This window comes from Canis lupus, chromosome 3 (assembly GCF_011100685.1).
Source record: "Canis lupus familiaris isolate Mischka breed German Shepherd chromosome 3, alternate assembly UU_Cfam_GSD_1.0, whole genome shotgun sequence".
Taxonomy (NCBI): Eukaryota; Metazoa; Chordata; class Mammalia; order Carnivora; family Canidae; genus Canis; species Canis lupus.
The window spans coordinates 62,091,866-62,119,680 of record NC_049224.1 but is presented as its reverse complement, the minus strand read 5'-3'; the positions used below and the strand labels follow the sequence as shown (position 1 = coordinate 62,119,680).

At 44.2% G+C, this 27,815-nt stretch overlaps 1 protein-coding gene across 5 annotated transcripts in view; it reads left to right on the top strand.

The window, feature by feature from the left end:
- Positions 1-27,815, top strand: part of FAM193A (family with sequence similarity 193 member A) — a 165,302-nt gene that overhangs the window by 121,032 nt on the left and 16,455 nt on the right. For all 5 annotated transcript variants that reach the window (XM_038533228.1, XM_038533229.1, XM_038533226.1 and 2 more), the window contains 7 exons: positions 3,485-3,736; positions 11,974-12,172; positions 13,167-13,439; positions 14,837-15,116; positions 21,216-21,399; positions 22,400-22,630; positions 25,007-25,838. In XM_038533228.1, coding sequence (XP_038389156.1) covers positions 3,485-3,736; positions 11,974-12,172; positions 13,167-13,439; positions 14,837-15,116; positions 21,216-21,399; positions 22,400-22,630; positions 25,007-25,838 — 2,251 coding nt within the window. The remainder of the gene's footprint in view (positions 1-3,484; positions 3,737-11,973; positions 12,173-13,166; positions 13,440-14,836; positions 15,117-21,215; positions 21,400-22,399; positions 22,631-25,006; positions 25,839-27,815) is intronic.

The following is a 27,815-nucleotide window of genomic DNA, read 5'->3' as shown; positions in this document are numbered from 1 at the left end:
ATTCTGTTTTCTTCTACAAGATGTATAATTTCAGCTCTCACTTAAGGTGTGGTTCATTTGATTCAGTTTTGCTTATGCTGTGAGGTTAGGGTCTAAGTTCATCTTTTTGTGTATGTGGATGTCCAGTGTCCAAGTGCTATATGTGGACAGGACCCTCTCTTTCCTGGTTGAATTGCATCAGCCATTTGTTGAAAATCACAGAGCTATAAATACAAGTGTTTATTGTCTGCACTCTGCATTCTCTGTTCATTTGACCTCTGGGTTCTTTCCCATAGTGTACTTTACCTGCTGCTTTATAGTAAGTTTGGATATCAGGGAGGATCTGCCCCCCAGCTTGGTAGGCCTTATTAAAAATTGTTTAGGCTGTTCAAAGCCCTTTGTGTTTCCATATAAGTGTTAGAACCAGCTTGTTCTACAAAGAAACCTGCCTGGATTTTGGTAGAAATTGTACTGAATTCTTGAATATTTTATGGAATTCACCAGCAGACTCCTCTGGGCCTAGTCTTTTCTTTGTGGGATGATTTGATCAGTTTGCGGAAAATACAGTCTTAACAAAGTTAAATCTGTCAGCCTAGGAATGTGCTGTATCTCCATTTATTTAAATCATCTTTCTTCTAGCAGTTAAAAAAATTTCTAGTCATTCTTAATTATTGAAGTTTTTGATTCTGTAGTAAATGGTATTTTTTAATTTCAATTTTCAGTTGATTATTGGTAATACATAGAAATACAGTTGATTTTTAAATACTTGTGTTCTGTGGCTTAAAACACATTTATTCTTTGGTCTCTCTCTCTCTCTCTCTCTCACTCTTTCTCTTTTTGGTTAGATTCCTTTGGATTTTCTACATGCAAGATTATGTAGACATAAAGATAGTTTTTCTTCCTCTTTCTGGATGATTTTTATGTCTTACTCTTGCCCTACTGAGCTAGCTAGAACCTCCAGTGCTGCACTGCAGAGAAGTGTTGCAAGCATACATCTTTGCCTTGTTTCTGGCCCCAGGAACTCAGCCTGTAACTAGGATCATGCTAGCTGCACATTTTCATTGGATGGCCTTACCCAGTTAAGGAAGTAAATCCTATCAACTCTTCTTTTCCTAAGAATTTTTTCATGAACGTATATTAGGTTCTCCAGATGCCCTTTTTTATATCTATTAAGATGTTCCTGTAGTTCTCATCCTTCATTCTGTTACTGTGGTATGTTGCATCAAGTGATTCTTAGATTTATTTTTTAAGTAGACTCCTTACCCAGAGTCGGGCCCAGTGCTGGGCATTGACTCATGACCATGAGATCAAGACCTGAGCTGAGATCAGGAGTCAGATCCAAAACCTACTGAGCCACCCAGCCACCCCTGATTCTTGGATATTAAACCAACCATGTGTTCCTGGGACAAATCCCACTTGATCATGGTGTATAATCTTTTATTTATTTATTTTTGTATATTGGATTGGTTTGCTAATCTGTAGTTAACATTTTTGCTTCTGTGTTAGTAAGAGATACTGTTCTGTAGTCATCTAACCTTAGAGTGTCACTGTTTGGCTTTGATATCAGGGTAATAATGGCCTCATAGAATGAGTTGGGAAATGTGTGCTCTGCTTATATTTTCTGAAGAAATATGTCTAAAATTTAGATTTCTTAAATAGTTGATGGAATTTACCAGTGAAATCCTGTGGGCTTGGTCTTTCCTTTGTGGGAAGATTTAGAATTACTAACTTACTTTACTTGTTACAGGTTTATTCAAATTTTCTATTTCATCTATAATGTCTACTTTGATGCCATGAGGATATTTACTATATTCTTTTATGATTCTTTTAGTTCTGCAGGGTCTAGAGTGATGTTAATTCCTGATTTGGGTAATTTTGTCTACTTTTTTTTTTAAACCCTCAAACTGACCTAAAGGATTATCAGTTTTTGTAAAAAAACAAAGAAAACAAAAAACAATTTTGTTGTTAATTTTATTTGTTTTTCCCTTTATTTCTATGATTTCTATTCTGATCTTCATTATTTCTTTCCATAGTCTTTGGGTTTGGTTTGTTCTTCCCTCTCTAGCTTGTTGAATCCAAGCCTTAGATTACTGATTTTAGAACTTGAGAATTTATTGAGACTTGTTTTATGCCCTAACATATGGTCTGTCCTAGATAATGTTCTATATATACTTGAAAATAATTTGCGTTCTGCTCTTGTTGGATGGAGTGTCCTAAGAACGAAAGTTTGGTCAAGTTGATATCATTCTGGTGCTCTGAATCCTTCCTGATTATTCTGTCCAGTTCTAAAAATTGCTGAGAGGCACACTGAAGTCTTCACGTATTGCTACTGGACTGTTTCCTTTTCAGATTGGCTAGATTTTGATTCATGCCTTTGGGACAGTGTTGTTGAAGGTGTATGTGTGTGTTACTGTTACCCCTTCCTATTCTATCGACTCTTCTGTCCTTATGAGATGCTTCTCCGTTAGCATTTCTCATCTGAAAGACTCCTCCCACTTGCAGAATCGCTCCTGCTGTCTTAGGGTTACTGTATGCATGTTACCTATTTTTTCATCCTTTGCATTTCAGCCTATTTGTGTCTTTGAATCTAAGATTTGTCTTTGAATCTTTTAGTTGGGTCTTGTATTTTTGTATCTTGTCTGCCAATCTCTGCCTTTTGTCTGGAGTGCTTCATTGATGGTTTAATGTCATGGTCGGCGGTATGTACAACTACTTTGCTGTCTGTTTCCATAGGTCTCATATTTTTTTTTTTTTTTTGTCTCATATTTTTTTTTCTCTGCTCCTCCTTTACTTTATTTTTTGTATTAAAATTTTTAGTGTACTATTTTAATTCTGCTATTGATTCTTTGGTCTTTTTTTGGTTTGTTTTTAAGGGCTGTTGGGAGTTGGGAATGGGAAGGGCCCCAGGCAAAAAGGCCTGGCTCCTGCTGCTCTTACCTGATGTTCTCGCTAATTGGCATGAAGAAATGCCTTTCTATTTGCTTTTTCCCTTTGGCTGATTTTCAGATCCTCAAATGGTTGCTTTGACAGTTGCATTCAGTTTTACCCTTGTTTTAAGAGGGCAGAGCCACTGACTACTGAGTCTCACCTCTGGTGTCTTTTGCAGACTCTCCATGTAACCACTCCTGAGCAGAGTGAGGCCCGTGGAGCCTGGCACCAGTGCTCTGTCATCCTTGGCCCCAACTCCCTTCTGCCACCCTTGTCGGTCCCCTTGTCCCTGCACAGACAGTCACAGGAGCAGATTGGTATGGCTGCCACCTCAGCACCTACTTGGCTGGGTAGTGAGGTCTGCATTTTTTCTCATCAGGTCTCCTCCATCCCAGGCTCTCGGGGTCCCTTCTGTACTCTATAAGGAGGGCTCTGGACAACTTGAGGCATCAGATGAGCCCTGTCTTCTCTGTAGTGGCTGTGTGACTGTTCAGCACAATGTGACTTGACTTAATTTAATTCACTCCATTCTTTGTTTTACTAAATAACCAAGTACTTTTTTTTTCTTTCCTTTTAGGCCGAACAAGCTCCAAACACTTGTGAATGTCATGTTTGTAAACAAGAAGCTTCTGGACTGACTGCATCAGCAATGACTGCAGGAGCCCTTCCCCCTGGCCATCAGTTCATGAGCCCAGAGAAGCCCACACACCCTGCTCTGCATCTTTACCCCCACATCCATGGACACGTGCCCCTGCACGCCGTCCCACACCTGCCCCGCCCTCTCATCCACCCCACCTTGTATACAGCGCCCCCCTTCACACACAGTAAGGTAAGTCAGGGCAGAGAGGGCCTGGAAGCTCACCTGTCACTAAGATCTTATCAGAAGTGCATTTTTAAACAAACAAAAATCCACAAATTGGCAATTTGTATAGGCCATGTCTACTCTTGATAGGAAGGTCTGCAAGAGATTACTGTAATCCCTTAAGCTTTCAGAATTTTGAACCTTCACAGTTGTAAAAACAATTACAAAAGTGGTGGCTTACTCCTTCAGAATTAAGTAGAGCGTAAAGAGTTTTCCAGATGACGTTGGTGTAATAGGTTGTACTTGGGGGAACACCAGACACAGACGACTCTTCTGCCTACCCAGACAACAGCTTAGTTATTTCCTCATGGCCTCCTGAGGCCTGGTTTTTTCCTTAATGCTACTTGGGTAAAATACTGTGATTACAGCATGGGTCCTCTGACATTGGTTGGGCTCTATAGTGTCTGAAATGAACATGCTCCCTAAACACGAAAATGAAGGACATAACGAAATGCACAGGCTCAAAGGAGGAATCCTAAGTGTCATGCAAGACGAAGTTGCAGTGCCATGCTGGCCTCCCAGACCAGCTGTGCTCGGTGCCTGTGCAGAAAAGGAGTGAGCATGTAGAGAGATGTGCTTTTTATGTATTTATTCTCAGAGAACCCCATGCTTATATTAGTAGCTTTGACTTTGCAATGAAATTTTTACTTTAGTTTTATTCTTTGCACCACAGATAATTTTGTGTCCCTAGCCGTTTTGAACTTAGCTTTATTGGCTCTTATAAATTCTGATTTTTGGTTTCCTTTTTATCAGTTATTCTGGGTCAGAGTTAGTTTTAATCAATCAAAAATAAAATTTCCCCCAAACCCTAGATTTATTATTTAAAATAGTGATTCTCAACTGAGAGAAGGGAGGAGGACATGGGATAGAAGAGGCTTTTTCAGACCCAGGGACATTTGCTGTGAAGTAGAGTGTTGTTTGTTTGCTGAGGAGAGGGGTACAGGTAGGAGAGTTAATAACCACTGATTTACAGTATAATAGAATCAGTTTGTCATGCTCTGTTGCAATAAGTACTTGGTAACTGCCCATATTTATGCTTAAATTTTGTTAGATTGAACTTCGCTCAGTTTGGACATTTAATGATCACTTTTTTGATAGAGTGATTTGAAATAGCATTTTCAGGTGTATATTCAAAGCCAGAAAAAAAAAAAAAGCCAGGCTGTTTCCGTGGTTGGCCCAATCTCTCTGGGTGACTGTATGAGGTGGGGAGGCTCTCTGTTCTGTCTTACCTGAATACAACTGCTTCCTAGTCCTTGGGAACCAACCCTAGGAAAGAGTAGAGAATGGTCTGTTGTAATGTCTTGCTGGTAGTAAAAACTATTCAAGAATCAGTCCCTAAAAATCTTAAAGAAAAGTAGGAAATTGATTATTCTTAAAGGCTGTTGGGATACTCCAGTTAAAAGCTGATTTTTACCCCTAACTTTTGGCCTTTTCCCAGGGCATTTTAGGTAGTCCAGAGAAGGGTAAAAGAGAAGAAAAGCATTTTGAGAAAGTGTTATCTGTATATAGAATCTATTTAATACCTTATAAACTTTAGTAGATAGATGTGGAGGATTCATGGGTAGAAAAGCAATGCAGAAGATAAGCTAGTAAGGTTTATTTGGGAAAATGAGTTGCATTTGGCAAAATACTTCATTTGTATCTGGTATAAAAATGCTTGTTTCTTCAGACAAGCTTGCAGTGTCACTATGTCTTCCAAAATTAGTTTGTGTTATTTAAGTTAGTTTGACTTGGTTGACTACTGTGAATACCTGCATACCTAACTCATGATGGGCTCACAACCCCATAGGAGCTGGTAGAAGCCCCTTCTGGAGAACGCACAAACTTGTCTTTAGTTACCTCAGAGACGGCTTGTTCAATGGGGTGCCCCCTGTGTGGCTGGGTGTGAGCTCGGCTGCTTCCATGTTTGTGTTCTCTAGGCTTTCAGGGATTTTTGCTCTGGTAAGGTGATGTTTGTCACCTTTAGGACTTTATGTCATTGTAGTTGTAATAGTTGTAACTTTTAATTCATACTCTGGCTGTTGTAGGTAAATATTTAGTACCTAAAATGCTTGGGATGCGTAATATAGAAAATTTATTTTTTTTGGACTTAGAATAATGATGACTTTCTGTTTTCAAATGTCTTTGTACCAGTAATACATTTCATTTATATGTTGAGATAAAAGTTATTTGAAAGTTAAAAGTAGTTGCAAGAAAAAAATACATTAATGAAATTCTAGACAAAAATTAAAACTATATGGCAAGGAATTTTATTTACAGATATTTGGGGATTTCCCAGCTGTCTTTTGTTACTGATTTCTATTTCAATTTCACTGTGGTCTGAGAGCAGACATTGTGTGACTTTTTATTCTTTTGGATGTGTTAAAGTGTGCTTGTGGCTCAGAATGTGGTCTCTCCTGGTGCATGCTCCAAGTGATCTTGAGAATGCACGTATTCTGCTGTTTTTGGATGAAGTAGACTGTCCACGTCCATCATGTGCCATTGACCAATGGTGCTGTTGTTGAGTTCCGCAATGTCCTTCCTGACCTGTGGCTAGATCTGCCTGCACCTGATAGAGGGGTGTTGGAGTCTCCAAACTCCACAGCAGATTCTCCTCCTCTGCCTGCAGTCCTGTCAGTTTTTGTCTCATGTTGTTTGTTGTTTGGCACCATGTTGGTTAGTGCTTACATATTTAGAACTGTTATGTGTTTTTGGCAGAATGACCCTTTTATCATTATGGGATGCCTTTCATCATCCCTGATGATCTTCCTTGCTCTGAGGTCTGACTTGTGTGATATTAAGACAGCTGCTCCAGCTTTTCATTAGCACTAGTGTGGTATCTCTTTCTCCATCTCTTTACTTTTAACTGAAAGGAGTCTTTATACTCCCAGTATGTTTCTTGTAGACACATCTAGGTGGGGCTTGTTTTTTAATATACTCTGATAATGTTTGTCTTTCCATTTATATCTTTAGACTAGCCACATTTAAAGTGATTTTTTATGTGTTTGGGTTAATAGTAACCCTTGTTCTGTTTTCTCTTCATTACCAGAGGCTTTCTTTTTCTGCCTTCTCCACTTTTAATTAGGCATTTTCTGGTTCAATTTTCTCTCCTCTCTTTAGCATATTGGTTATACTTTAAAAATATCTTTCAGCAGTTGTATTAGAATATACATTTTAACTAATCTGAGTCCCCCTTCAGATAACACTGTTCTATTTCATGTTAGCGTAGGTACCTTTTCCCAGAGAGTTCCTGATCCCTCCCTCCCTCCCTTCTTCTTCCCTCCCTCCTGTCCCTTGTGACATTGCCATTGTTCTCTGTTGGCAATAAGTTCCCTCAGTGTTTATTTGTCTAAGGAGGTCTTTGTTTCTCCTTTACCTTTGAAGGATAATTTTGCTGGGTGCAGAATTCTAGATTGGTGGGTGTTTTCTTTCAGTGTTTTAAACAAGTTTTACTCCACTCTTATCTTGCTTACATGGTTTCTGACCAGATATCCTCTGATTCTCCTCTGTTCTAGAGGTACAGGGCCCTCCCCCACCTCTCTCCCTCCCTTTTCCCCCTTTCCCTCTCTCCTTTGCCCCCTTCCATTTCCCAAGGCTACTTTCAAGGTTGTTGTTTTGTTTTGTTTTGTTTTTGTCTTTGGCTCCCTGCAGTTTGAATATGAAATGCCTAGGTGTAGATTTGGGAGTGTTTTTTCCATTTGGAGTTCTGAGCTTCCTGGATCTGTGGTTCATTGTCATTAATCTTGGAAAGTTCTCAGCCAATATTCCTTTTCTTTTCTCTTTCTTCTCCTTCTGGTATTCCAATTCCTGTTAGATCTTTTGAAATTGTCCCGTACATCTTGGATGTTTTGTTCTCTTTTGTGTTGTTGATGGTGGTTTTTTAGTTCTGGTGTTTTTTTTAATTCTCATTTCTCTTTGCATTTCAGTTTAAGAAGTTTCTGTTGACATATCTTGATACACATGTGTTTTTCCCATCCACTGATGATCAGTTCATCAGAAGCATTCTTTGTTTCTCCCGAGGTGTTTTTATCTCTAGCTTTCTTTATTCTTTGAGATTCCATCTCACTGTCTCACTGCTCACGTTACCTGTTAGTTCTTGCCTATTGTGTGCTTTTTTTAAAAATATTTTATTTCATTTGTGAGAGAGAGCAGGGGAGGAGTGGAGGGACAGGGAGAGACAATCCCAAGCAGCCTCCCTCACTGAGTGTGGAGCGTGGATTCCACAATCCTGAGATCATGACCTGAGCCAAAACCAGGAGTTGGACGCTTAAGCATTGTGTGCTTTTTCAGTTGGAGCCCTCACCATATTTATTATTTCAAGTTCCTGTCTGTGATGGTGAGCCCTGTTATGTTCAGGCCCCTAGTCTGCCATGATGCCGTCTGATCGGGGCCAGCCTGCCCGCCCTGCTCTGTGTCCTGAACCTGTCTTCTTGCCTCTCACCCTTTGGCCTCCCTGAGAGCCCCTTTTGCATCAGCCTTCCAGTTAAACAACTCTCTGATGGTCTCTCTCACATGCTGCTGAAGTTTGACTTTTTAATTCCAGCTGTGATTCTTATCTGTAAGCTTTAATTAATTTATTTTTAATTTATATTAGCAACTCTTTGTATTCTCTTGTTCCTTCATCATGTTTTCTTTTATCTTTTCTTAAACATTTTACACATAATTCTCTGTTTGAAACCTTGAGGATCTGAATTTGGTTTTTTTGTTGCTCCTGTGGATGTGTTGTTTCTGTAGGTGTACAGTAACTTTTAACGAGGTTATGTTTTTGTTCAACTTACTCTGTGAGAACTGCAAGGCACTAAGTAGGGCTGAGGTACCAGTGCTGACTCACCTGGGATCCTAGGGCTCCACCTGACCATCACCAGCTCTCCTGCCTCCCGTGGGGATCATGGATCTGCCCCCATCACCCCATCACTGTGACTATGGTGCATGTGCCTTCAGGGCAGTCATCCCTCCCCCACACCTCCACCTGGCTCTGTTTTCCTCACCATGTTCAAATAGGTTCTGGGATGGATGTGGTGCCGTGCAAATACAGGCCAGGAGACCTACATAAACTCAGGTGTTTAGAAGGCATCTGTTAATGTATGTTTGTCCGAGCTCTCATTTAAAGCAAAGATTTTATTTTCCTGTGAATCACTTTTGTCTCAAAGTGGAGAACCATTCAAAACTTCTATTTGTGCACAGTGAAATAAATCTGTTCTAATTCAACAGCATTGTCCACATGTTGAGAGACTAATTCTATGCCTGAATTATTGGTGTGCTTGTGGAGGCATGGCCCAAAATTGGTCTAGTTGACAGAGGCCTATATTTTTCTCAAGGATACTCACACCTGTTGAGTAGCCGTTTTGTGGGAAAGCATTGCTATAAACACAGCTTGTTACAGACCCCCCAGTTCCCCTGGTCTCTGCAACTGGACCTCATGTTAGTAAATGGGAAGTGTGTGAATCGAATTTAACTTATGCTTTCAGTGTTTCAGCTTTAGAATTGTGTTCCCTTGTCCCTCTAAGCTAAATCTTTTCAGCCTTTATTGAACATCCAGTATGTGCCAGGCCTGTGCTACATGCTAGCAAAGTACAAACCAGGGAATCTTCATCCCTGCCTTTAGGGATCTCTCAGTCTAATCAAATTAAGACCTCAAAATTCCATGGTGTACCTTAGCAGAAATTGTAGCTGCAGAGTAGGAAAGCCTCACTGAAGGGAAGAGGGCTTCTGACTGAGCCTGTCAGGTAGTTTTGCAGAGGAGGTGATGCTGGATGGGGTTTTGAAGGGTAAGCATAAGCTCTCTGGATACATTCAGGTGGCAGGTTCAGGCTCTTAGCCAGGCCCCCTCCAGGGAGAAGGCAAGTTATCTGGCAGCCATGAGTTGGGAGGGCCTCAGAAAGTAGTGAGGGGAGCTTCAGAGCTCACCTGGGCTTCTGCTGTGCAGTGGCCAGTGAGACCCAGCTGCTTCTCCACATGCTGCTGTGGTGCAGCCTGAGGAGCCAGCTGGTTTCTACCTGCCACGTGTCTCTGCACCTTAGCAGAAGGTGTGCAAGACTGAGAAACCTCCTTCTGCTTAGTTGTCTTCACATCTATTCCGTCTCAGCAAAGCAACTCTTAGTTTATCACTATTTTGTGGAAAACGATATCTGTAGAAATAACAGTTTTTTTTTATTTCTTCACTCTTTGCCCTGCCAGAACCACCATATTAGACTCCTGCCATGATCGTGAGCATCCAGACCTGTTTCTTCTCATTTCATACCCCATGTGTCCATACCATTCTCACCCTCCACTTCCCTGAGCCCGTTCAGGCCAGCAGGTGTGCTGAGCTACCCAAGTGGAGTGACCCTGACTTCCTCTCTGTACCCAGGATGGGCAGCACAGCCTGGGGTGCAGCAGGGTGGTTCTCTGTGTAGGAACCAGCCGTACAGGTGGGGATATCCCACCTCATCCCTCACTGCGCTGCACACTTACACCCACTGTCCAGTTAAATTCTCACCACAAACCCTGGAGGTAGGTATTCCCAAATAAAAGATGAGAAAACTAAAGCACAAAAAGATTGAGTCATTTGCCTGAGTCACACTGCTAGTAGAGGGAGAGCCGGCATCCAAAGCCATCAGGCCATGCATCCTCTCAGGCCGTGCGTCCCAAAGGCTGAGGACAGGTTGCTGTTCACAGCCACACCTCCCAGGGACTGTGATCTTGGGCTGCTGCTCTGATAGTCACAGTGATTGTCCTGATGGCCCCAGAACCCCTCCTCTCCACTGCCTCTACCTCCTCATCTCTCAGACCCCAACTGATGGCTTCCTGTGGTACCCTCTCCCCTTTGGGCAGAGGCATCTCTGATTTGGTCCCTGCAGCCTATCTGACTGTGGTGCCGTTGTCAATGAATGGGGACTGTGCCTGTGCTATCCTCCCTTACCTCCCACCTTCTGCCCCAACCAGGCTTTTAGGGTTCTGCCCAACCATCACCTGCTCGGGAATCCTCCCAAAACCCTCCCACTTGACTTTACAATGGCCAGGGCCCAGTTTTATCTCCCAAAGGATGAGACTCCCAGGTGTTGCCAGTGCCAGACCTGTAGCTTCTCTGGGTGGGGCCTGTAGCACTGGGTCCTCCTGGGGAGGGGAACTGTGGGACCAGAAGGCTACCAGTCAGTCTCAAATTATAACTGTGGGAAGTGCTAAGAGAAAATTGTGGATTTTTAGGTGTGTTAAATGGGAAAGCCCACCTTGGTCTTGGGTGCTGGGTGGTGAGGTGATAACTTCTGAGGTGTTTGGGCTGAGGCTGAAGGAGGACAGTACATAGCGAGCTTGTGAGCTGAGGTTAGGATGTTCTGGAAGCTGGAGGCAGCACAAGGAAAGGTCAAGGTCAAGAAGGAGCTTGGATTTGAGGACCAAGGGAAGGCCTTTGTGTCCAGGCGCTTGGGGAACACCAGGGACAGGGATAGGCCAGGCCATATGGAAGATTTTTTATTTTATTTTAAGAGCAGTGGGAAGACATTGGTGCATCCTGAGCAAGGGAGGGACTCATTCTTACTGACCTTCACAAAAGCTCACCTTGGTGGCTGTGAGGGAAGGGACTGGAAGGAGGCTGGGTGTGAGCCATGGGGGCTGTCTGCGCAGGTGGTAGAGGCCGTGGCTGGGGGTGTGGCACAAGGATGCACAGGGGTGTGCAGGGGAGCAGCCCACGGCTGGTCACTCGATATGTGGGTGGACTCTTCAGACCACAGTCTGCCATGGTAGGGCTGCGGGGCTGCTTCCAGGCTCAAATAAAATCTGTAGTTCTTTAGACATGCTATGCCCTGGGCCCAGGTGTGAGAGAACAGTTGAGGAGCTTTATTTACCATTTGTTGTTAAGTGATTCTAGAGTTGACTTTTTAGCGGTGATCCTTAGAATGTCAGATGAGACTAATAAGCCCTGGGAGCAAGCACCTCGTATGCTAGTGAGCCCCATGTAGACTGTGCCAAGGGACAGGCACTATAAGTTGCTAAGTTGTCTCAAGTCAGTTTGGTAGATTCCCTGAAACATAGTTACTTTTAAAGTCTACTCCTGGTTCATATGTGACTGATCGGATGTAGTGTGACAGCCAGGCAAGTCTGTGCTCTATGAGACTCATGCAGCCCGGGAGGCCCTCCCACCGCAAGCACAGACTCCTAGGGTTCTCAGTCATGGTCTGTCTGTGGTTTAACTACATAGGTAAGCAGAATATGAATTTTGAAATGTGATTAGAACTTTTTTTTTGTAGGCTTTACCGCCAGCACCTGTTCAGAATCACACAAATAAGCATCAGGTATTCAATGCATCTCTTCAAGACCATATTTATCCAAGCTGTTTTGGGAATACTCCAGAGTGGAATAGTTCTAAATTTATAAGTCTTTGGGGATCAGAAGTGATGAATGATAAGAACTGGAATCCTGGCACTTTCTTGCCAGATACAATTTCTGGTAAGGAACTTGTTAAAACTTTCTTAAAGGTTTAAAATGACCTGAGCTGGGTGGATTGCTGTCTCTGTTGCCGCGGTCCCCCAGTAGAAGCCCCGGGCTAGCTAGGCCCCTGCCTCCGCTGCTCCTGGGTGGCCCCTGGGCCTCGTCCCGCTGCCCCAGCCACCCACGTCTGCCACCAGCCATATTCCCCTGTACGGACAGAGCAGAGCAAGGCGCTGGCACCCTGTGGCTGTTTTCAGCAGCAGGCTCTCCAAGGCCCTGCACGTAGTGGATATCCCATGCCTTGGTGCTGCCAAGCCTCTTCTCTCTAGGCCTTGATGTTGGGCCTGTGGTCCTCGAACAGCAGCAACAGCCACTCAGCCCAGTGTACAGGGGTCTTGCAGCAGTGCCACCATCCACCTCAATGCTGTGACTTGTGTCACAATGTGTTCCTCTTCTGGTGCTGTATCAACCCTACATGGGATCTGTGCCCTCTAACAAGCTCCTTCCTCCCAGCTCTTGGCTGCCGAGGTACAGCTGTTACTTTAGTCGTAGGGAAAGGTGCACCTGAAGAGGGGCTGGTTGCAGCCTTATCTCTTACATGGTTAGAGCCCCTGGTGGCCCCACGCCCAGCCCCTGCATATGCTCAGAAAAGCAGGCTACACCTGACATCTGTGCTTGGAAAAGGTTTCTAGCTTTGTGACCTTGGGCAAGTTGCTTAGCCTCTCTGAGCCTCAGCTTCTCTATCTGTAGGATGGGATTAATAGTACCAAGCTCAGAAAGTAGCTTTAAGACATTAAATAAAAGAACTTTGGGAAAGCACCTAGCACGGGATTGGCACATAGTAGGTGCTCAATACATTTTTTTTCTTGGATAAAAACTAGTTGACTGATATCCTCCCAGTGAAGTCCCAGCTTCGATAGCAGCCCCGGTGTTAGGAGTTCAGTCCGCAGACATCCCTTAGGTTTTAGCGACATACTTCTAGAAGCCTTACTTCTACTATTCTTCTCTGAAGGGAGTGACATACTAGGACCAACTCTCTCAGAAACAAGACCCGAAGCCCTTCCAACGCCATCCAGCGGTGAAACACCTATGGTTTCAGAGAGCAAGGAGAAAAAAAACGCTGCAAAAAAGAAATGCTTGTACAATTTCCAAGATGCTTTTATGGAAGCGAACAAAGTTGTGATGGCCACGTCATCAGCCACCTCCTCTGTGTCCTGCACAGCCACTACGGTGCAGTCTAGCAACAGCCAGTTCAAAGTGTCGTCCAAGAGGCCTCCTTCCATAGGTAAGACCTGCGGCTTCCTCCTCACCATCTCTGTAATCACCTTATCCTCAGTGTGGCCAAAGGCCTGGGTGTAGTAATCAACTCTGGAAAATGCTCGTACACAGGCAGCATGTCCTTTGGAAGTCAGATTTGAGTTTTACTACCCCATGAACATCCTCTGGCTTTTGCCGCGCTGTCTTGCCTTTCTTCTTGGTACCTGTTGCTTTGTGAGAAGAAAAGGTCACTGCTTTCTGAGCACATGGAGGAATTTTGAGTCCTCTGAAAGCAGAAGCTTGGTGGAGAGTGAGCTGATGGGGTTCCTGGCAAGCCTGTGACACAGCCCCTGCTGCCACTGGGATCTGTGGCATACAGGAGGTGTGGCTCCATGCGCTAGTGTGAGCACAAGGAGTGGCGATCTGGAAACATGTTGAAAGCACATGGGAGCTGGCTCAGAGAGCCCTCACTAGCGAAAGTTAGGACAGTTGGAGCATCAGAAAGAATAATAGGATGGATGATAGCATACATGGTCAAGAATCCCCTGGGTGTTCAGAAAAGAGGTGGGTAGGGAAACTCTTTTTGACAAATGCTGCTGCTGTTTGATAGACATAACAGACAGGGAAGGCCACTGTGCAGCTTGTGTGACCATGAGTCTAGGTGAGCATCCCCAGTGGTTATTAAGAACAGTGGATATCTGTTTGGGGAATGTAGCATCCTCAGTGTCTGACAGTAGTGCCCACAGGTGACTGGCAGATCACGAAGGGAAGATAAAGTGCCTTTTCACTGGAGGAATGTGGCAGATTACCCCCTGCACACCGATCAGATGTGACCTCACGGGCATGGAACAGACTCACATTAGTGGCTTCTCATGCAATCACAGGGGAAGGATCCAACATAGCCTTTGCAGGAGTCATGCCCCAAACATCTTTGGTAACTCTGACATGATACCATAAGCCCAGACTGGTGGGCAACTGTCCTCAATTCAGACAATGTCAGTGTTACTGAAGGAAAAAAGTTTAGAAGAGGCTAGGTTGGGGAAAAGCTGCAAAGACCGTGTGGGGGAGACAGGAGATAGGATGGGGTAGTACATGGGATGAGCATGTCATGGGGACCGTACACGTCTCGGATGTGGTTACACAATGAAGTGTCACGTTCCCTGGGGTTTGTGCTGAGGTGTTTAGGATGCATGCAGCCTCCAGGTATTAAGCCAAAAAATTGAGTGTACATGAGAAATAAAGTAAATGTGACAAAATGTTAAGTAGTCATGAGTCCAGATGAGCGTATGGAAATTCTTTGTACTGTTCCTTCGAAGTTTCTGTAACTTTGAACATCTTCACATGAAGAGGTAGAGGAAGCTTTAGTGAAGAGACACTAATCCAGCTCAGCCGTCCTCGGTGACCCTTCTGCGTCTCCGAATGCAGGTGAGGTGTTCCATGGCGTCAAGGAGGACCACAGACACGCGGTGCCGGCCGCCCCAAGGAACAGTCCTACGGGCTTGGCACCGCTTCCCGCCCTCGCCCCTGCTGCGCTCGCCCCAGCCTCTTCGCCTCACCTAGCAAGTCTTGCGGCCCCGTCCTTTCCCAACACTGCAGCCACATCCCCCGGGTTTGTGGATACACGAAAGAGCTTCTGTCCTGCTCCAGGAGCCCCCCCACCCCCCACCACCGATGGCTCCATCAGCGCTCCACCCAGCGTTTGCAGGTGAGCCCGGGTCCTGCTGGTGCCAGAATCGAGGAGCCACACTGGCCTGTGTGTTGCAGAAGGGCTATCAGAGCTCTGCTCCCAGACACATGCAGCTGAACAAGGCAGGGAAAGACGCTGGGAAGGGGCATGCCTAGTGGAGGCCAGGGTCCCAGGAGGATGCTAGTCTTGCCTCTAGTCCTCAAAGGTGGAGCCACCATGGATCAGGTACACAGATCACCACCTAGCCACCGGCAGCAAGAGGGGAAGGGGCTGGGCATTTTTTAAGTTGTATTTGTTACACATTGAGTGAAGAACACTAGAAATATTCAACAGCTTGCTTTATTTTTGTTTGTTTTTATTTTTTTAACTCAGTTAATTAACATAATGTATTACTGGTTTCAGAGATAGAGGTCAGTGATTCATCAGTCTATATTACACCTAGTACTCCTGACATCATGTGCCCTCCTTCATGCCCATCACCCAGTTACCCCGTCCCGCCATCCCTTCCCCTCCAGCGACCCTCAGTTTGTTTCCTGTGATTAAGAGTCTCTTATGGTTTGTCTTCATCTCTGATACCGTCTTGTTTTATTTTTTCCTCCCTTCCTCTATGATCCTGTTTTGTTTCTTAAATTCCAGATATGAGTGAAATCATATGATAATTGTCTTTCTCTTATGGACTTATTTCACTGAGCATAGTACCCTCTAGTTCCATCCACATTGTTGCAAATGGCCAGATGTCTCCCTTTCCCTCCCCTCCCCTTTTCTTTCTTTTTTATGATGGCCAAGTAATATTCCATTATATATATATATGTGTGTGTGTGTGTATATATACCACATTTTCTTTATCCATTCATCTGTCAATGGACATCTGGACTCCTTCCATAGTTTGGCTATTGTGGACATTACTGCTACAAACCTTGGGGTGCAGATGCCCCTTTGGATCACTACATTTGTATCTTTGGGGTAAATACTCAGTAGTGCAATTACTGGGTCATAAGGTAGTTCTATTTTCAATTTTTTGAGGAACCTCCATACTGTTTTCCACAGTGGCTGCACTAGCTTGCATTCCTACCAGCAGTGTAAGAGGGTTCCCCTTTCTCTGCATCCTTGCCAACATCTGTCCTTTCCTGACTTACTCATTTTAGCCATTCTGACTGATGTGAGGTGGTATCTCACTGTGGTTTTGATTTGTATTTCCCTGATGCTGAGGGATGTGGAACGTTTTTACATGTGCCTGTTGGCCATGTGTAGGTCTTCTTTGGAGAAATGTCTGTTCAGGTCTTCTGCCCATCTCTTGACTGGATTATTTTCTTTTGGTGTTGAGTTTGATAAGTTCTTTATAGATTTTGGATACTAGCCCTTTATCTGGTATGTCATTTGCAAATATATTCTCCCATTCCGTAGGTTGTCTTTGGTTTTGTTGACTGTTTCCTTTTCTGTGCAAAGCTTTTTATCTTGATGGAGTCCCAGTAGTTGATTTTTACCTTTGTTTCCCTTGCCTTTAGAGATGTGTCTAACAAGAAGTTGCTCTGACTAAGGTCACAGATGTTGCTGCCTGTATTCTCCTCTAGGATTTTGATGAATTTCTGTCTCACATTTAGGCCTTTCATCCATTTTGAGTCTGTTTTTATGTATGGTGTGAGGAAGTGGTCCAGTTTCATTCTTCTGCATGTGGTGGTCCAATTTTCCCAACACTATTTGTTGAAGAGACTATCTGTTTCCCATTGGATATTCTTTCCTGCTTTGTCGAAGATTAGTTAACCATAGAGTTGAGGGTGCATTTCTGGATTCTCTATTTTGTTCCATTGATCTGTGTGTCTATTTTCCCAAGACCATTCTGTCTTGATGATTACAGCTTTATAATAGAGCTCAAAGTCAGGAACTGTGATGCCACCAGTTTTGGTTTTCTTTTTTAACAATCCTTTGGCTATTCAGGGTCTTTTCTGGTTCCCTACAAATTTTAGGATTATTTGTTGCAATTCTGTGAAATAAGTTGATGGTATTTTGTTGGGATTGCATTGAATGTATAGATTGCTCTAGGTTGTATAGACATTTTAACAATATTTGTTCCAGCAGTCCATGAGCATGGAATATTTTTCCATTTCTTTGTGTCTTCCTCAATTTATGTCATGAGTGTTTTATAGTTTTCTGCATATAAATCTTTGCTTCTTTGGTTAGGTTTATTCCTGGTCATCTGAGTTTTTGGTGCAATTGTAAATGGGGTCGACTCTTTGGTTTCTCTTTTTTTCTGTCTCATTTTTAGTGTATAGCAATTTTGATGCAACTGATTTCCATGCATTGACTTTGTGTCCTGCCACTTGCTGAACTCATATATGGGTTCTAGCAATTTTGGGGTAGAGTCTTTCTTTTGAGTTTTCCACATAGAGTATCATGTCATCTGTGAGGAGTGAGAATTTGACTTCTTTGCCAGTTCAGATGCCTTTTATTTCTTTTTGTTGTCTGATTGCTGAGGCTAGGTCTTCTAGGATTATATTGAACAACAGTGATGAGAGTGGATATTGTTGCTGTGTTCCCAGTCTTAGGGGGATAACTCTCAGTTTTCCACCATTTAGAATGATATTCACTGTGGGCTTTTTGTAGATGGCTTTTATGATATTGAGGTATGTTCCCTTTATCCCTACACTATAAAGAGTTTTAATCAAGAAAGGATGCTGTATTCTGTCAAATGCTTTTTCTGCATCTATTGAGAGGATCATATGGTTCTTGTCCTTTCTTTTATTAATGTAGTGTATCTCATTGATTGATTGGTGGCTGTTGAACCACCCTTGCAGCCCAGGAATAAATCCCACTTGGTCCTGGTGAAAAATCCTTTTAATGTACTGTTGGGTCTTATTGGCTAGTATTTTGATGAGAATTTTGGCATCCATGTTAATCAGGGATATTGATCTATAATTCTCCTTTTTGGTATCTGGTTTTAGGATCAAGGGAATGCTGGCCTCATTTCTTTCCATTTTTATTTTTTTGAAACAGCTTCAGAAAAATAGGTATTAAGTGTTCTTTAAATGGTTGGTAGAATCCCCCTGGGAAGCCATCCAAACCTGGACTCTTGTTGGGAGATTTCTGATTACTGCTTCAATTTCCTTGCTGGTTGTGGGTCTGTTCAAGTTTTCTATTCCTGTTTCAGTTTTGGTACTTTATATGTCTCTAGGAATACATCCGTTTCTTCTAGATTACTTAATGTATTGTCATTTAATTGTTCATAATATGTTCTTATAATTGTATATCTTTGGTGTTGGTAGTGATCTCTCATTCGTTTTATTTATTTGGGTCCTTTCTCCTTTCTTTTTGATCAGTCTGGCTAGGAAACTTAATAAACTAGGAGTTTATCAATCTTCTTAATTCTTTCAAAGAACCAACTCTTAGTTTCATTGATCTGTTCTGTTGTTCTTTTGGTTTCTGTTTCATTGATTTCTGCTCTAATCTTTATTATAATTTCTTTTTCCTGCTAGGTTTAGGCTTTACTTGCTGTTCTTCTTCCAGCTCCTGTTTGTATAAGATTAAGTTGTGTACTTGAGAGCTTTTCTGTTTCCTGAGGAAGGCTTATATTGCTATATACTTCCCTCGTAGGACCACTTTTGCTGCATCACAAAGGTTCTGAACTGTTATGTTTTCATTGTCATTTGTTTCCATGAATTTTTTTTAAATTCTTAATTTCCTGGTAGACCTATTCATTCTTGAGTAGGATTCTCTTTAGCCTCTGTATATGAGTTCTTTCCAAATTTCCTCGTGATTGACTTCCAGTTTCAAAGCATTGTGGTCCGAAAATATGCAGGGAATGATCCTAATCTTTTGGTACTGGTTGAGACCTGAGCTGTGACCCAGTATGTGATCTCTTCTGGTGAATTTCCATGTGCACTTGAGAAGAATGTATATTTTGTTGCTTTAGGATGGAATGCTCTAAATATATCTGATGTCCATCTGGTCCAGTGTCAGTTAAAGCCCTTGTTTCCTGATTGATCTTCTGTTTAGATGATCTGTCCATTGTGGTGAGTGGAGTGTTAAAGTCCTCTACTATTATTGTATTATTATCCATGTGTTTCTTTAATTTTGTTATAAATTGGCTAATATCATTGGCTGTCCTCATGTTAGGGGCATAAATATTTACAATTATTAGATCTTTTTGGATAGACCCTTTAATTATGATATAGTGTTCTTCCTCATCTATTATTACAGTTTTTGGGTTAAAATCTAATTTGTCCGGTATGGATTGCCACACCACCTTTCTTTTGATGTCCATTGCATAATAAATGGTTTTCCACCCCTTTGTTTTATTTTTTTTATATTTTATTTATTTATTCATGAGAGAGGCAGAGACACAGGGAGAGGGAGAAGCAGGCTCCCTTGGAGAGCCTGATATGGGACTCAATCCCAAGACCCTGGGATCACACCATGACCAAAGACAGATGCTCAAGCACTGAGGTGCCTTGCACCTCCTCATTTTAAATGTCTTTGGTCTAAAATGGGTGTCTTAAAGACAGCGTATTGATCAGTCTTGTATTTTTATCCAGTTTAATACCATACCTGTGTCTTGATTTTAGCCCATTTACATTCAGAGTAACTATTGAAATATATTAATTTAGTGCCATTGTATTATCAGTAAAGTCACTGTTTCTGTAGATTGTCTCTGTTCCTTTCTGGTCTCTCTTACTTTGGGGCTCTCTCTTCGCTTAAAGGATCCTCTTTAGTATTTCTTGTAGGTCTGGTTTAGTGATCACAAATTCTTTAGTTTCTGTCCTGGAAACTTTTTATCTCTCCTTCTATTTTGAATGATATTGTAGCTGGGTAAAGTATTCTTGGCTGCATATTTTTCTCATTTAGCACCCTGGACATATTATGCCAGTCTGTTCTGGCCTACTAGGTCTCTGTGGATAGATCTGCTGCCAATCTAAAGTTTCTACCCTTATAGGTTACAGACCTCCTGTCTCAAACTGCTTTCAGGATTTTCTCTTTGTCTCTGAGATTTCCCAGTTTCACTGTTATATGTTGGGGTATTGGCCTATTTTTATTGATTTTGATGGGGGTTCTCTGTGCTTCCTGGACTTGGATGCCTGTTTCCTTCCCCAGATTAGGGAAGTTCTATGCTATAATTTACTCTTATATACCTTCTGCCCCTTTCTCTTTTTCCTCTTCTTCTGGGATCCCAGTTGTTCTAATATTGTTTCACTTTATGGTATCACTTACCTCTAGAATTCTCCCCTCGTGATCCAGCAGTTGTTTCTCTCTCTTTTTCTCAGCTTCTTTATTCTCCATCATTTTGTCTTTTGTATCACTGATTCTCTCTTCTGGTTCATTTATTCTAGCAGTGAGAGCTTATTTTATTGTATCTCATTAATAGCCTTTCTGATTTTGACTTGCTTAGATTTTATTAATTCTTTTATTTCTCCAGAAAGGGATTCTCTAGTGTTTTCCATGCTTTTTTTCAAGCCAAGCTAGTATCTTTATAATTGTTTTTTTTTTAAAGATTTTATTTATTTATTCATGAGAGACACAGAGAGAGAGAGAGACAGAGACACAGGCAGAGGGAGAAACAGGCTCCCCACAAGGAGCCTGATGTGAGACTCGATCCTGGATCCCCAGGTCACACCCTGAGTCGAAGGCAGATGCTCAACCACTGAGCCACCCAGGCGTCCCTATCTTTATAATGGTTATTCTGAACTCTGGTTCTGACATCTTACTTACCTCCATACTGATTCGGTCCCTAGAGTCAGTACTGCCTCGTGTTCTTTTTCGAGGTGAGTTTTTCCATCTTGTCATTCTTGCAGAAAATGGTTGCTTTTATATTTGTAGAGTTGTTGCCATTTTCTTAGAGCTCTGGTTGAGTTCACAGGTGTTGGGAATGATTTGATAGCTACCCAGCTGAATTCCTGGGACCAGATGAAACTAAGGTCTACTCCTCCGCCATCTTGGACACTGACAACAGTTTTAAAAAGACAATTTTTGTTATCTGTTTGAAGCCATGAAGTGGTGGTAGGAGAGACTGTGCCCTCCGAGCCCACATCACCTTTCCTGTGTGACTCCCAGCGTCCAAATGACCACTTGCCCTCTGTGCCCCTCTTGGGGCAGCTGTTGTTAACTAGCCCATGTGTGGTTTTGCAGCGACCCCGACTGTGAGGGGCACCGCTGTGAGAACGGCGTGTATGACCCACAGCAGGACGATGGGGATGAGAGTGCCGACGAGGACAGCTGCTCTGAGCATAGCTCTAGCACCTCAACCTCCACCAACCAGAAGGAGGGCAAGTACTGTGACTGCTGCTACTGTGAGTTCTTCGGGCATGGTGGGGTAAGTACCCCTGCTGGGATAAGTGCCCCAGGGGCGGGCAGCGAGCAGGTACTTAGAACCAGCGGGTGCCAGGTGGAATCCTCGGTGTGATCATACTGTGTGTAAAGCTTCATTTGCAGTGTGGTTAAAATCAAGGTGTGGTCTAAAACAGTGGTTCTGCTCCTAGGTTGTGCTTATCTTGAAGAAATAACAAAAAAAAAAAAAAAATGTTTGCCCAAAGATCTACCTATAAGGATTTCATTACTCCATTTTTGCATTTGTTTGTGATTTTTAAATCAGTTGATGAGCTAGGGGCCTCACGAACAGCCATCTTTGGGAATTGTTGGGTCCAGATCATGCATAGCCCACGTGCATGATGGGGGCGGGGGGCACTTGCTGTACATGGTGTGCGCTGTGGGACACCTCACGGTCTCAGTACAAGCAGATGTCAGCCATGTTGTGCCTAGGGGTGGCTGATAGGAAAAGCAATGGCTGGTAGTTGCTTTTCTTACTGCTGTCCTGTCTGCATTTGCTGAACATGAGTACACACACATGCAGTGCCAGGAAGAAATATTGGCAGGGAGATTGAGAGCAATTTTCTTTTTCCCTTTTGGCACTGAATAAGAAACCCATAAACGAATGAAAAGATTCTACAAATGCATTTATTGACATGAAACAATAATCACACTGCATTATATAAGAAGTAGATTAATCAGTATATGTGATTTTTTTTTCAGTTTAAAAATGTCCATTTGTGTACATAGTTGTACATGTTTTACCATATTTTTCACGAACATGTGCAGGTGGAGGGGTTGGTGCCAGAACAAATCTTTGGGTCACTCTAGAGCAGGTTTTCCTTGTTCCTGCCACTTGTTCATCTTCCTTATTTTTCACCATGAACATGTATTACATAAGTAATAAGAAAACTTTTGTTTTTAGAGATACATTCTGAAATTTGCAATATTCAGCATCATTAAAACTTGAAGCTTAATTCAACCACACTTTCCTTTAACTGCCTTAGCCTCCAGCTGCACCAACAAGTAGAAATTATGCAGAGATGAGGGAGAAGCTTCGTTTGCGGCTGACCAAGAGGAAAGAAGAGCAGCCTAAAAAAGCGGACCAGCTCTCAGACAGAGAGAGTGTGGTTGACCATCGAAGGGTGGAAGACTTGCTGCAGTTCATAAACAGCTCAGAGACCAAGCCTGTGAGCAGCACTCGAGCCGCCAAGCGAGCCAGACACAAGCAGAGGAAGGTAAATGGCATGCCAGTGTGGTTCTGCTCAAGGGCGACCTGAAGAGCCCAGCTGGATACAGCAGGCCTTGGGAGCCTGACTGTCACTGTCTCTGTCTCTGCGGCCTGAGCTGGAGCTGGTCAGAACCCCAGGTTGTATTTTCAGGACATGGCTTTCCCTCTTATAACATAGATCTAAAATGGGCCTTTGGGTCCCTGTGCCCCAAGGGGGCATGCTGCAGCAGACCCTTGGCCGCTGTCTGTGGAGGAAGAGCCTTGTCTCTCAGGGAGGTTGAGGAAAGAGCCCCTGGATGTGAGGGAATAGGAGGGGGTCACTTAGACACAAGGCTGAGACAGGGCCCTTGGCCCAGCAGTATCCTTCAGACATAGTCTGAGTGCCCCACCCCATGTTCCTTGTCCCTCAACTGGCAGAGGAGAGTCAGTCAGAGCCCTCCCAGAAGAGGTCAGGCATGCAGCATTGGTGGCCAGGGTCCAAAAGTAAGACGGACAGCTATTGTTAGCAGCCCTGGGCACCACCACGGGGCGTGGGCTGTCCTGGAAGCAAGCGTCTACCAAGACAAGCCAGGTTGGCCCAGCAGTGGGCGTGGCATGCAGAGGCTGTTGACCAGCGTGTGACAACTTGTAGTCTATACTTCACTAGTGAAGGGAGGGATAGTGTCTGCTCTTTGGCAGGACAGTGCGCCCTGGGGCTGGGCCCATGCCATGGATGTCCCTGCTTTAGCTTCCTCAAGAGCCAGACTATGCCAGGCAGATCCAGGCTGTGTACAGAAGGAACATGGGACGACAATGGAGGCTCTGACGGCAAACAGGAGGCTTGGAGAAGAACCTGGGCCCCTGTGAGGTCCAGCAGAGCCGGGGTGGGAGGACATCCCAGAGTGTACTGGACAAGGAGCTCCCACCTTTAGCTCCTTGTGATGGGGAGACAGTTGGGATCACTCCACCAAAGTGGAACACCTGTCGAGAGCCCTGCTTATATCTCACAGCCCTAATCAGTGTCTAACTCACAGGCTTTGAGAAGCTTGTTCTGTGCCTGGGAGACAAGGGTCTGCCAAGCCCCACTAGAGCGGGGCAGTGAGACCTGCTCTTCATTTGGCAGTGTTAGGTCAGGGCCCGCTCATAACCCATGCACTTGGTACCCTGCACCCCATCTTCATAGAGCATCTGGTTGACGGACTGGTTGTGAGTTTCCTGTAGATTCTGTCCTGGGGCAGATTTGCTCCTGACCTGTGCTGTGGGAGGCACTCTGCTCACTAGACACAGGGCCACTCTGGGAGCTGCTTCCAAGGTTTGCTTTTAACAGATGGAACCAGGCTTTTAAATAAGTGTTACTTGAATTGTCAAGTTAAATTTTTTTTAAGTAGTGCCTACTGGGATGTTGTGAAAAATAATTGAAACTTGGAAGGACTTTTATTTTTTTTAATCATATTGTTTTTTACTTTTGAAAGGATTTTAAATGCAAAATATATTTGCCAAAGCTTTTACTGGAGCTCAGTGATGCAGAGTCGTGCACTTTTAACAGACTAAATTTGTTTTCTGAGCAAAAGGAATAGTTTCCCTGGGGGCTTCTGGGTTAGGTGTCATTTGGAATGAAAATTAACTTCATGCCAAGCTGGAGGGCAGAAATAGGCAATGTCTGCCTGCTATGTGACGTGGAACATACTAGAATGTCACTTGCTCTCTCACGCTGGTGAAAATATGTTGGGAGTTTGGTGTATCTGCTGTGGTGGGAAAAAGGAATTTCAAGTTTGTAGTGTATACTTTTTACGTGTCCTGTTGATGTGCATGTGAATGCACCAGCCTCACCTGGAGAGGCGGCCCACTGGCAGCTGGTTGGCTGCTGTGTGACCGGTGTGTACCTTCAATCATGTAACCATCCAGCCCCCGTGTGCAAATAGGAGGCTGGAGCAGGGCAGACACAGCAGCTGCTTTGACCTTGTTTTATTTTATTTATTTATTTCTTAAGCAGGCTCCATGCCCAGCGCGGAGCCCAGTGTGGGGCTTGAACTCACGACTGTGAGATCGAGACTTGAGCCGAGATCAAGAGCCGGCTAAGCCACTCAGGTGCCCCTACCTCGTTTTAAAGACATGCTTAGCCACTAGAGCAAAGGCTATCGGGAACTTTTTGTTACGGAGCCCTTCCCCCACCATCATCAATAAAGTAATAAATGTATACCTTAGTAGAAAGATTAAATCTAGTAATCCTAGAGAGTAAACTAATTTGGGTGAGGTACGTTTTAAGCTACTTGGCTTATTATAACCTGTTTCAGAGTATATATTCTTGTTATATGACTTGTTTTTAAAAAAATTTTATTTTTTTTGTGTGTTTTAATGTTTAGAACACTCACTCTTGTCTTATGTCTTCTTTTCCCATCGGCAGCTGGAGGAGAAAGCTCGCCTGGAAGCTGAGGCCAGGGCCCGGGAGCACCTGCACCTCCGTGAGGAGCAGAGGCGACAGGAGGAGGAGGAGGAGTTTCAGCGGCTTCAAGAGCTTCAGAAGCTGAGGGCCGTGAAGAAGAAGAAGAAGGAGAGACCAAGTAAAGACTGTCCCAAGTTGGACATGCTTGCTAGAAACTTCCAGGCAGCAACAGAGTCTGTACCTAACTCTGAAACCATGCACAATGGCTCACTAGAGCAAATGGAAGAACCAGAAACCTCCTCTCTCTCTCCTTCCACACATGGGGACCACTCAGAGGCCAGGCCGGGGCCGGGGGTTGATGGGGATGCTGCCAGCCCAGTGGACGCCAGAGACTCCAAGCTTCTCCTCCCTAAGGAGGCCAGTGGGAAGCAGCAGGAGCCGCTGTCTTTCCTCCTCGACATAATGCATCACCACAAAGAGGGGAACAGCAAGCAGAAGCTCAAGCAGACCAGCAAGGCAGGCAGTGAGCCTGCGAGGAAGCCGGCCGACTCCCCCCGAGCCTCAGAGGGCCAGCCCAGACCAAGGCCCCAGACGGAGCCAAAGGCCAAGGTGCTTGACCTGGCTTCCCTGGCAGAGCAGAAGAGGGAGGAGAGAAGAGTGAACAGTAACAACAATAACAAAAAGCAGCTGAACCATGTCAAGGAGGAAAGGCTGCCTCCGGCCCCCCTGGAGCCTGCTCCGCCCAGCGAGCCCCTGCCGGACAGCAAGCTGGTGCTGGCGGACTCTCCACAGCCCAAGGGCAAGAGCAAGAAAAATAGGAAGAAGAAAGGAGACAGAGTCAACAGTTCAATCGGTAAATAGGGAGCAGAGGGGTCTGTGTGCTGGTGCCCCGGCCTCTCCTGGCCCCGGGCTCTCCGTGGCTTGGCCACAGCAGTGAGACACAAATAGCCACTATCGTTCTCTTTTATTGTTTGGAAATTACTACAGATGTGCAGAGAATTCCTCTGCGCACCGGTCCCCCAAGCTCTGTTTCCACATCTGCTTTCTCTTTCTCCCTCTTTCATTGTTCTTGAACTGAAGAAGAATACTTTCAGCGTGAAGCTCCTTGCCCTTAAATACTCCAGTCTATATTTCCTCAGAACAAGGGTACTCTCTTAGGAAACCACAATACCATTATCAAAACTAAGAAATTATTACTGACACAATGGGATAATCTAATTATAGACCTTATTGCTATTTCTCCAGTTGTCCCTTTAATGTCCTTTTATTTATTTTTTAGGTTTTCTAAAAGCTTTATTTAAATTCAGTTAATTAGACATATCGTATTCTTGGTTTCAGAGGTAGAGGTCAGTGATGTGTCAGTTTTCTGTAATACCTCAGTGCCCATCAACCGTTTACCCCATCTCTCTCCCCTCCCTCTCCCCTACCCCCTTCTCTCCCCCAACCCTCAGAGAAAAAAAAAAAGTTACTGTTTTTCCTGACACAGGATCCAGTCCAGATCACATATCCTCTCTCTTTAATTTCCTTTAATGAATCGGTTCCTCAGTCTCTTGTGACCTTGACATTTCTAAAAAGTACAGTCCATTTATTTTTTACAATAATTTATTGTTTACAATAATTTCAGTCTGGTTTTATGTGCCATTTCTTCATGATCAGATTCAGATTGTGTATTCTGGGCAGCAATGCCAGGGAAGTGGTGGGTGCTTGCTGGTGCCTGCTGTGGGGGGGCACAGCATCTAGTGACAGGGACTCAGCCTTCCTGCTGTGAGGCCCACACTTTTCTCCTTTGCTCTGATGGGGACGGGGTCTCCTGCTGCTGCTAACATTCACCAGCGAGTCTTGCCCAAAGTGGCTGTTCCCAAGTTCTTTGCCAAGTGGTTATTTTTCTAACATTACTATTCCCTATGTGCGTTTCTTATTTGGTGTTCTGTGGGAGGCGCCTCCTTCCCGTCTCCCCTGTGTATTGTTTGCATTCATTCAGTTATTTATATCAGGGTGGGTTCATGGAATCTGTCTTCATGCTGTCAATTAGAATCCATTACTGACCCCACATATTTTGGTCCCCTGGCTGTCCCTGAGTCACAGTGGGAGCCCCTTTGGGTGGTCCCTCAACCCCATCATTCTTGGAGTACTTGCATCCTTTCCTGCACAGTCAGGAAAGGTATTCTGGGCTTATCTTGTGCTTTCCTGCCCCAGCTCTGAATCTACTACTTTCCAAGAAGCCCTGGTTCTTTTCAGAGCAGAGTGGCATTGAGAAATCCAGACACAGGGGCTGCTGGTGTGTTGTTGCTTTTAGACCCTTCCTGTCAACACAGCAGGGCAAGTGGGGGTGTGTGTGTGTTTGTGTGTGTGTGTGTGCGCGCGCGCGCGTGTGCGCACATGTAGCCTACACAAGCAGCTGGTGTATTTTCTGTAATAAAAGCCGAGTTCGGGATCCTTGGGTGGCACAGCGGTTTGGCACCTGCCTTTGGCCCAGGGCGCGATCCTGGAGACCCGGGATCAAATCCCACGTCGGGCTCCCGGTGCATGGAGCCTGCTTCTCCCTCTGCCTGTGTCTCTGCCTCTCTCTCTCTCTCTCTCTCTCTGTGACTATCATAAATAAATAAAAATTTTAAAAAATAAAAATAATAAAAATAATAAAAGCCAAGTTCACACTGATGGCTCTGGTGGTGCTCTACCTGCACCTCCCTCCTTCAGCATGGCTGTGCAGCAGTTCACCACAGTGTGCATCCAGGAATGCTCGCCCTCCCTGCTGGAAAAGACAATGGCCTGGCTCTGTGGCCGCGTTCCCTCGGGGTGTCTCCAGGCTGAGGGCACACTGCTGCTCTAG